We start from the raw sequence: 10509 nt of genomic DNA, 5'->3' as shown, positions 1-10509 counted from the left end.
TTCCCCTGCCACTGGCTCGGCTTTGTCTCTCGAATGCTTTGTACTTGCTGAACAAGTCTGGCTTGAATGACTCCAAATCAGATCTTCAGGTGGCATCCTCCTTGGCCATAGACAAGTCCACAGAAAAATCATCGTCAGATCTGACTAGCACGGATGCTGACACGAGAGAATCGAAAGGAGGAAACAGCCAAGACATGATTCAGAACTCCCTCTCGTTTTACAAGGATATCCAAGCTCGGGAAAACCAAATGATCAGGCAAGCCCTCCTTGCGAACATGGCTTTCGTGGAAATGGAAATGGAAAATCCTGTCAAAGCCTTGTCGGCAGCGAAATCTCTCTTGGAACTTCCTGATTGTTCCAAGATTTATGTTTTCCTCGGCCACATCTATACGGCTGAAGCCCTCTGCTTACTAGACAGAACAAAAGAAGCCGGTGAGCATTTATCGGTATATCTCCACGAGCAGGACGGTTTCGAGCTTCCATTCTTGCAAGAGGACCTCAGCCATTGGCTCATTCATAGAAACCCTGAATTTGAAGACCCGAAAGAATCTTCTTCCATGGGAGAAGGGCAAGATTCGGTCTTTCTCAAACCGAAAGACGCTCGAGGTATGCTTTACGCAAACCTAGCTGCTCTTCTCGCAACACAAGGAGATTTCGACCGAGCCCGAGACTTGGTCACCCAGGCGCTATCCCTTTTACCGAACAACGTACAAGCCACTCTTACCGGGATTTACATCGATATCAAGCTTGGTAAGTCACATGAAGCAGTGGCTCGGTTAAGACAGTGTAACCGAGTCAGCTTTCTTCCAGGCGGGCTACAGTTAAACAGAACCTCGTAGGTGATGTTTTATCGTCAGTTATAGGGTTCGTTCGCTTTCTTTCTTTCGGGTATCGAAGATTTCGATTTTTGTTTTCCGAGGTGGGCGATGGAAGAGCGATCGCTATATCGCGGGTAAGACGAGCCAAGGTATGCTATTCTCAGATTTAGATTCATGTTTCATAGAAGAGAGCTGATCGATTTCTTGTTCAAAGTGTTGTACCTTTTTTGGTTTAGACTTGTCCCAAGAAAGAAAGAAGAATTTTTTTTTTTTTTGGGTTTTTAATGACATTTGAGTGTCCATGTATAGTTTTATGTATCATTTAATTTTTACTTTTTAGTGGTTTTATTTTATTTTATTTTATTTAATAAGGTCTAATGCGTTTCCCCCTTACGGTATTAGGTGGTTAAAAATATAATATTTTAATTCTTTAATAATTTGAAAAAATGGAAATAGGTGAGAAGTAACATAATAATAACATGAAAAAAATACAGCTTAGATTAAAAATACACTACTTTGATTAATTAGGTATTAGAAAAGAAATAGGTATTAAATGATGTGAAAATACAATTTCATATATTAATTTTTGGTAAAATGATATTTTTCTACGCGTAGTAAAATGTGGTCTTTTTATACATGTATTTTTAATTTGACAAAACCTTCATTTAAATTCAAAATTTTTCAAATATCTATACGAATTGTTAAAATTAATAGTAATTAAATACATAATCATCATTTTCGATAAAAAATTTCGGATTTTGTTAACTAATGCACTTACGTATATGGTAGTTACAATAATTACCTAGCTAATACATTAGTTAACAGAATCCGAAAGTTTTTAACGAAAATGATGATTATATATGTAATTACTGTTAATTTTAACCATTCGTATAGATATTTGAGAAATTTTGAATTCAAATATAGTTTTTTGTCAAATTATAAATACGTGAATGAAAATACCACATTTTGCTAAATTCGTGTAGAAAAATCTTATTTTCCTTTAATTTTTTGAAAAATAAAAGTTTGAATATAAATTGTTAGTATCCCCTTCATAAGTGTAATAAATATATTGAAATGTTTTATTTCTGATGTTTATCGGTGAAGAATAAATTTACCACTTAAGTCATGCAAATATAGATATAAAATGAATTTGCCGTGAAACTCTTTTTATTAAATTAATATAATGTATAAATATGGAATCTAAACATTTTTCTGCTAATTATAGGCTAGGATTTGTAAATCCATTTGAATGTTTGATAACGTATTTTAATGTATTTCTACGATTAGATTACTAATTATTGAGACGCGTAAAAATATATTATATAATACAAAGTATTGCTGTATTCAACAATTTTTTTTTATTTTAAAAAAACAGTTGTTTAGATAGATAAACCGTGAATGGTAGAATGATAAATAATTTTTATTCGAATCGCCATGTTTAAATTATTAATCATGCAGTATGAAGAAAATGCACCATGTAATATATCAGAAAACAATCTTGCATTCATTCAGATGTGAGAAAAAAAAAACAATCGAAGTTATGCAATTTCTTTTGTTCCGTCATAAAAATTTACTATTTTATTATATATTTCTCTAATATTAACTAATAAAGTTTTTATATTTTTATACAATTAAAAAAGTGTTAACATGATAATTTTAGTTCATTTCATTCCACAAATTCATTATAATATTTAGCCAGTTTATCATCTACTGCATTACCATTATGAGGCATCATGTTTTATTCTGTCAATAATTTAAAAAAAAATCTCATGAGTTCCGAGTGAATTTGGATATAATTTGTAACACCTCTTAGAATTCGACACGTGTCATTTATGTACTCGCTAGGTTTTTAGCTACATGACAGACGTCTACAAATTACAAACAATCAAATAGTGAAATTATCTAAAAAAAAACGCGAAATAAATCCGATTTTTGGTACCGTTACTTTTCGTTTCGGATTCTATAATAATATATATTGATTAATCAAACTTTGCATTGAATCATTTTATGCATTTTATTCATTTTCCCGATCAATTATTATTTTTTATTTCTTTTATATTATTTATATTTACCCTTACATTCACATTTACATATTTTCTAAACCATGGTTTTGCTACCACACGTTTTGGGGGAAATATGTATAAAAAAAAAATACCAAGAAAATGTTCGCAAATTTTAAAACTAATTTACAGACAACTAGATATAAAATATACGATAATATATCATCGTGTGTTTTACACTAAACGGTTTCTCATATTATATATAACCGAGTTTATGTAAATGCTAATGCTACATTTAAGTTTAACTCTGTGGGTTAAGTTTTGGTTTAATTAAATTATTATATGAATGATGAGAAAATGGAGCGAATGACATAAGAGAAGAATAATTCTGAAAATCATACGGTGCACAACAGTCTGCAGAGAGAGAGAGAGAGAGAGAGAGAGAGAGAGAGAGAGAGAGAAAAGAATGAAATGATGGGCTGAATTTTAAAAATACAAATGAAGAAACATAAAAGGATTAGATAAGATTGGATAACGAGAGAAATCAAAGAGAGTGAGTCTCGAGCTCTGGCATCCTCTCATGCCAATTCTAGAAGATCCTGCATTAAAAAAACAAAAATAAAATAAAATGTTACAATAATAATAATAATAATAATAATAATAATAACAATAACTTTAACAAAATAATAATAATAATAATAATAATAATAATAATAATAATAGAAGTAACAGCGTACGCTGAGTGTTGTTAAAACAATATCTCAAGTAACATATAATGGCAATTCTAGTTAGTTTAACCCATAGCGAGTGTGTATATAAAACTCTTACATACTTTATAGAATTGACTCTATAATGTAATTTGTCCATTGGTTATATATTATGGCGATATACACATAATTGGACTCGTCCATTTGGTTATATTATGGAGATTACACATCTATACATGTATATATATATGTATATCTTATGTTTCTTCATTAACTATGGAGATATACACATAATGTACTTGTCCATTTGGCTATATTATGGAGATATACGCATGTGTGTGTGTATATATATATATATATGTTATGTTTCTTCATTAGCAAATCTTGTCAAGTCCAATGATTAGTCAAATCAACCATCTTTTTTTGTCTAAAAGCTGAATAGTGTATATATATAATCTCACCTCGTGACCCCTTCAGAGAGAGCAGGTGAAGCCAGGGGGAGGAGTCTTGCCGCAGGAGACGAGAAGCTGAAGAGCGACGGGAACGTAAAGTTTGAGGTTTAGAGCTTTGAGCTTAAGCGTCGTGCAGAGACAGGCGGCGGCTTCGACTTCGGCAAGCCCCTTCACCAACGGACAACATTTGTTCACGGCCGGGTCCCCGAGCCCTATCTTGACCAGCCCTCCCAGCAAGTCAACGCACGCTCCTAGCTTCAGAGTGTCGACCGGACACTTGGCCGCTTTCCCCGGCGGCGGCGGACACGCCTTCCCTCCAGTTGCCGGTGGGTTCAAGACCGGCAACGGCGGCAGAGGAACCGGAAGCTTCGGGACGGTCACGGGTGGGACGGGAAGCTTCGGGACGGTAACTGGAGGGACAGGCAGATTCGGGACGGTCACGGGTGGGACGGGGAGTTTCGGGACGGTCACGGGTGGAACGGGGAGCTTCGGGACGGTCACCGGAGGGACGGGAAGTTTCGGGACGGTAACGGGTGGGACTGGGAGCTTCGGGACGGTAACGGGAGGGACGGGGAGCTTCGGAACGGTAACGGGAGGGACGGGGAGGTTTGGGACGGTAACGGGAGGGACGGGAAGTGTCGGGGAGGAGGAAGGAGAGTTTTTCGGGGAGTGTTTGGTCTTGGGAGATTTGCAAGAACCGCAAGAGAGAGAAGGGGTGAACAAAGAAGCGAAGAGAGCGAGGACGATGAGAATGGCAGAGAGTTTGGAGGAATCCATGTTTTCCGGCGAGTGAAGGTTTTCTCGGAGAGAGAGAAAGAGAGGATTAGGGTTTTATATAGGGAGAGTGAAGAAGAGGGGAAGGTGGACCACGTGAAGATGGGGCTACCACCGAGAGGACATGAGACCAAATTTTGCTAGTTGGCAATTATCATAAGGATACAAAAATCCCCTAATGATGCATCGCTATTTTGTGTTGGCGATCCATTTTTATGCATCGCCACCCTTTTTTCCCTTCCCCCTACTTTCTTGGTAATTCGATCCATGGAATGCGCATGCGAGTTACAATATATACATAAAATATGCAAATATTATCATTTAAATTAAAAACTACTCCCTCCTTTTGTTTTAGGTATTATAACAATTTTTAAATCATCTTATGGTTGCTTTATAATAATCATTTTTTTCACTTTTATGCATTAGTACAATGTATCCTATAAGTTCGAACCCATGATGTTTTTGGTTAAAAATTACCATCCATTAGAGATTATTCGATCACCTTATAATATATGTTTTAATTATGGCATTTCTTTTTTGTTTTTTGTTTTTAATTTTATAAACGAGGTGTCCGGATCTTATTATATATATGTGTATGTGTGGAGAAAGAGAGAGAGAAAGAATTCGACGTGTTGATGACATTTTCTAGTGAGTAAATTAATGTGCGCTATTATATGTTTAAGGACTTCAACCAACGATGATTTCCTACGTATTGATGAGAATTAACTCTTTGGTAGTAAAAAAAAATATTTACTTCACAAATCAAGTAAATGAGACTCACTATTTATCCGGGAAAATATCCCAAATGACACTCCCATCTTTGGGCAGACAAGACAAGCAACCTCATCTCTTTTGCAACTTATATTTTCTATGATGTTACAACTTGTGAAAATGAGGCACGCAAAAAAAAAAAAATTAAGAAACTAAATGATCATATAATCACCGAGGATATATAACACTCTTTATCTTGAGATTAGTTATCCGAAAGAAGTATATATAACTAGGGGTGAACGTTTCGATTCGATTTCACGTAATTGAACCGTACCAAACTGAAAATCTCGACATTTTTCCCGAATCATACTATTCAAAATTTTCGAACGGTATATTTTTTTATAAAACCGAATTTCTCGGATTCGAACCGAACCGAACCTAACCTAACCGAATTTTATAAAATTTCGGAAAAATCAAAATTTTCTTAAGAAATCTAATATTTTTTAACAAAAACCGAAATCGAACCGTATTGAAACTGGAACCAAACCGAACCGAAACGATACTAATTTGACACAAATTTTAGAATACTGAATAAACCGTTCCAAAACCAAACCGTTAAAATTCTGAATCGAATCCCGAAACGCCACCCCTATGTATAACCCTTAACGTGATAAACCTCGGTTTGAGAATCATTCGGACCAAGGATTTGGATCCTTTTGCAAAATAGAAACAAAGTGTTTAGTTCTTTTTGTAGGTTAGATAGTTAACAACGAGGAAATAAAAACAAGACGATCAAACTCCAAATTTTTATTTAATTTTTTTCCCCCAATGGATGGATCTTACCTTTTGTTCTTTTTCTTTTTTTAAGCTGCCAACTAATGTTATATATTTACATTCATCCAGGAACCAAACTCGAAAGAAACTCTCAAGAAAAATATCTAAAAAATGAAGAAAATGAAAATATGTTCCCATTTTTCGGAATTAAATCATAAAAAAAAAAAAAAAAAAAAGGAAAAGAAAAAGGGGAGGGATGGAAAAAAAAAAAAAAAAAAAAAAAAACAGGGAAATGTGATAGAGAACGTTAAGACAGCAAAGCATAAAAAAATGTAACATGTGGGATTGGGTCGTGAAGAAGATGCTGTTGTTTTGGTCTCTTGCGGACATTGCCATGGACCATTTTTATTTATTTTTTTATGTCTTTTCTTTTTCACCCCTTCAATTTTCATCCTTCTGTTTTTGAAGTTTACTGTGTCTTTACTTTCCATAAGAGAGTACCAAAAAAACCTTTGATCTTATCAACATGAACAATATGTAGAATTCCGAAACATCTTACCATGATTTCGGTTAGTGAACCTAGCTAGAGCTCGACCGGCTAGTTGTATGATGTATCATCAACGCGTTTGTGATAGCGATTGCGGGTGATTTCAATGTATTTGTTGGCGATTAACACCCGTTGTTTCCGCTATCAAATTGTGAATTGTTACGTTTTAAAAGTACGTGACTACTATGAAGTAATACGTGATGTTATTATGAACGTTAATAATTTTAAATAGACAAAACTATTTCTCAAATGTAGAAAATATTTAATTATAAATTTTCAAAACATAGTGTTCAGTATTTTAATTTATTTTTTGAAATGAAAAGTCAGTGTTTTTTAGATCATGACAGGAGAGATGATTTAAGGGTTTTTAAAAAATTTCAAAAGCAAAGATATTTTGGTCTTTTTTAGTAAAAATGATACAAATACCTATCAAAACTTATGTGTAGAATTACAATTAGATTTTTCACGTTTTCATTGCCGCTAGAAAATGCAAACGCTATTGCATTTACGTATAATAACCGCTGTTCGAATTTCGGAAGAAAAAAACGAACGAAAACGATGTTATATATGATCTCCCTGTCGAGTTTTGTGGAAATGTGCTAACCCCCGAGAGGATAAAGGTTACAAGATTGTCTATATGTCTATATAAATCCTCTTGCACTAAACCCGATATTGGGAGAAGAGTTCGGTTTGGTTTATCTGGTCATAGTTAATTCGAGATCGGTTATTTTGGATTTTGAAAATCATAATCAATTGGCTATTTGGTTTTAATCGGTTCGATCCGGTTATACCTAATCATATCTGTAACCAAATAAAAACTCATTTCGATTCGGTAATAATAGTAAATTAAACAAATTTCGAAACATTGAAGAAAAATATTAAAGACCTCAATTTATCTATATATCATAGTTATAAAACTATATCACCATTACCATTATACTAAGTTCTCTGATTAGATATAACATATATTGCATATATTAGAAGGACTAGATTCTGTTATGGATAATTTGGACTCAATTCACGGTAAATTCGGATTTGGTTATTTCAGATTTTAATTTAAAAATTATTAACCAAACGGTTATTTAGTTGTAATCGAACCCGGTTCGGTTAAATCGAACCGATTGTCCACCCTTGCAATGGTTGGGATTAGATTACAGCCTCATGCAACAATACAGCCGTAGGATAATGGAGTTAACTTAAAAACGATACAAAGGGCCCGAGAAAGGGAAATGACGTCGGAGGGAGGGAATAAACTGTTCTTTTTGTGCTCTGGTGTTTTGTCTGGTTTCGGTGCCTCCATGTGAAACCCTAAAAGATGTTTGGTGAGATTTGATTTTAACGGCTAAGATTTGGCTACAAGATCTTGTGGCCCTCGCTGATTTGAGATCCCCGAATGGGTTATGATCCATTGGTTTCTGCTCTTCTTTATCATGTTCTTGTAGATAGACCTCTACCCTTGCCTCTTATGTTTCTGAGGCTGTCATGGCCCTCCCCCTATGTACATTCATGCATATATACGCACACACATATATATATATATATATACACGTGAGTCCGCAGATACACACATGATGCATATATGTATATCATAGTCTATTTACAACTCTAAACTCTGCCAATCCGAATAGATACACACATATATGAAATGTGAAGAAACTTAAGTGAGATGATTACTCACCAGAAAGTATATACATGTACGTTATTGAAAATATATGTATTTGATAAAAAAAAAAAAGATTAATTTTGAAAATAGAGAACTTAACGAGAAGGCTACATTTTAACTTTACAGTAAAAAGAAAGTATCAAGGTTTGTACCTGGAGTTCGTTCATCATCATCAGTCGGAATCCCCGACGGCGAACCAGTCACTGGACTCGCCTTCCGAATCTTTCCGTCGCTCTGCGCCGCCTCGGGGACTTCTGTTCAACTGAATCCAATCGCTGGAACCGCTAGCATTCGACACTCTCCTGTTGTGTACGTTTGTATTGGACGGTGGCTTACCCGAGAAATCGGTATCATCGTCAGCTTCTAGATCGCTGAAGGATATATCCTCCTCGTCTTCTCTGGAACTCCTTTCCGTTTCTCCGGACGATTCCTCGCTCTTCTCTTCATGCCCGATGTTCAGGGTCTCTGCTTTTTCTACGATTTCATCGACATTTTCTGTTTCCCGGCTCTCATTTTCTTCGGAAGTGTCATCATCTTCGGAACTATTGCATGATCTCGCCTCCCTCTTTTCCTGCAGCTTTTGTAAAAGCAGATCTCTCGTCTCAACAACCTGCACCATTATCAGTAGGGGTGGTCACTTCAGGTTTTGGTTCGGAATCGGTTATTTCGGTTTTAGAAAAACTATAACCATTTGGCCTTTATATTGAATTTGGTTCGGTTTTTATTGAAAAACTCCTTTTTCAAAGAAATTTCCGATTTCTTCGGATATTTTGTATTCCGGTCCGATTTATTCGATTTTTGAGAAATCATACGCATTTGGGTTCTATATTGGATTTGGTTATGTGCTATTCGTTTTGGATCATATCGATTATTAACCAAATTGGCCACCTCTAATTATCAGGCAAATGCATTTACAAAGCAAAAGACCTAGCAATGTAGATTCGGAAGAACTATAATAAGATTATACAGTCCCTAAACTTCAGATATTAGCGGATTTGATACGATTTGACATTATAAGAACGACTGTTGAGTGGATAATACCCCTTAGGTGCAGAGATTTACCTTAGAGGTTGCTAGAAGCTCAAGATCATGCCCATTCACTCTCGGCATCAGTAATATGAAATAAATCAGCCAGAACTGCTCGTCATTCATGCATCTACTGACTTCGTTCTTCACATCTGTGAGGCCGGGAACCAGTTGCTCGATAGCCGATGTGTGTGCCCTTTGAGCGTCAGACAATTTAAAATCTGCAACATTGTGGTGAGAAGTTCAGTAACTGAGACATGATTTCAAGAAATTCACGGCACTATTTGGTCTTGAGAGAGAAGATACACTAATCATACAAGATTGCATCTCAAACTGGCAGATTCATCTCCTAACTAGGAAGCGGACCCATGAAAAGGTGAGCCAACACGATACACTAACCATACAAGATGGAGTTTGCGACTTGAAAAGATTGATGCTTTGTGGCCGAAGTGAAAATTGAAAATGCCGGTTCACAAATAGTAATAGGAACCGAACCCCCAGGCTTTACCGATTCCAGTTTCTCGGTAAAGATTGGAACTAGAAATCTGAATATGAAGACGGGATTATTGAAGTTGGCCAGTAACACAAGAATAAGCATACCCTTCACTGAAGAGGGTGGATACAGATACAGATCAGGTGAAACAAAAACAGTCAACTACATATGCCATCAACATCTATCCGTATCAACCCAAATCTAGGTTTGTGGTTATGATGATCGAGAAAACAACAAATCTCAGGCCTTCTTAACCATAATTCCTCATTATCTAGATGCAAAGAACCCACCAAACAGAGCCTAAATTGTGCAAAAACATTGCTACAAAATGACGGATAATCGAGAAAAACTACATGAAATTGATGAAATTAGGGATTTACCATTGTCTAGTGACAAAGGGAAATCTGTCCAGCAACCAGGCCTCGTTGAAATCTCCTTCGCGAAAACGATTACTTCCTCAGAAATCCCAGGTACTTCATTGAATTCGTCATCCTCAGATTCGAATTCCGTCTCCTCTCTTCCCCTTTCATCGAGATCAGCAGGA

At 35.7% G+C, this 10509-nt stretch overlaps 3 protein-coding genes across 3 annotated transcripts in view; 1 reads left to right on the top strand and 2 right to left on the bottom strand.

Annotated features, from left to right (window-relative positions):
• The window catches only part of LOC104808966 (CCR4-NOT transcription complex subunit 10-like), a 5380-nt gene extending 4206 nt beyond the window's left edge, over positions 1-1174 (top strand). Inside the window, 2 exon segments of the mRNA XM_010534828.1 lie at positions 1-3; positions 6-1174. The exon segment at positions 1-3 is cut by the window's left edge and continues 1005 nt beyond it. Of these exon segments, the coding sequence (XP_010533130.1) occupies positions 1-3; positions 6-839 (837 nt within the window). The 3' untranslated portion in view covers positions 840-1174.
• A 2008-nt stretch (positions 1175-3182) lies between these two features.
• On the bottom strand, positions 3183-4800 carry LOC104808965 (pEARLI1-like lipid transfer protein 3). The gene is made up of 2 exons (XM_010534827.2): positions 3987-4800; positions 3183-3417 (listed from the first exon to the last, which is right to left on the bottom strand). The coding sequence occupies exon 1, from the start codon at positions 4752-4754 to the stop codon at positions 3999-4001; it is 756 nt and encodes a 251-aa protein (XP_010533129.1). The 5' UTR covers positions 4755-4800; the 3' UTR covers positions 3183-3417; positions 3987-3998.
• A 3540-nt stretch (positions 4801-8340) lies between these two features.
• Positions 8341-10509, bottom strand: part of LOC104809117 — a 2522-nt gene continuing 353 nt past the window's right edge. Inside the window, exons 2-4 of the mRNA XM_010535012.1 lie at positions 10346-10507; positions 9509-9693; positions 8341-9056 (exon numbers count right to left, since the gene is read on the bottom strand). Of these exons, the coding sequence (XP_010533314.1) occupies positions 8619-9056; positions 9509-9693; positions 10346-10507 (785 nt within the window). The 3' untranslated portion in view covers positions 8341-8618. The remainder of the gene's footprint in view (positions 9057-9508; positions 9694-10345; positions 10508-10509) is intronic.

The sequence above is a fragment of the Tarenaya hassleriana genome, unplaced genomic scaffold, assembly GCF_000463585.1.
Source record: "Tarenaya hassleriana unplaced genomic scaffold, ASM46358v1 Cleome15, whole genome shotgun sequence".
NCBI lineage: Eukaryota > Viridiplantae > Streptophyta > Magnoliopsida > Brassicales > Cleomaceae > Tarenaya > Tarenaya hassleriana.
The sequence above is the reverse complement of the archived record's forward strand: the minus strand, read 5'-3'. Positions and strand labels throughout refer to the sequence as shown.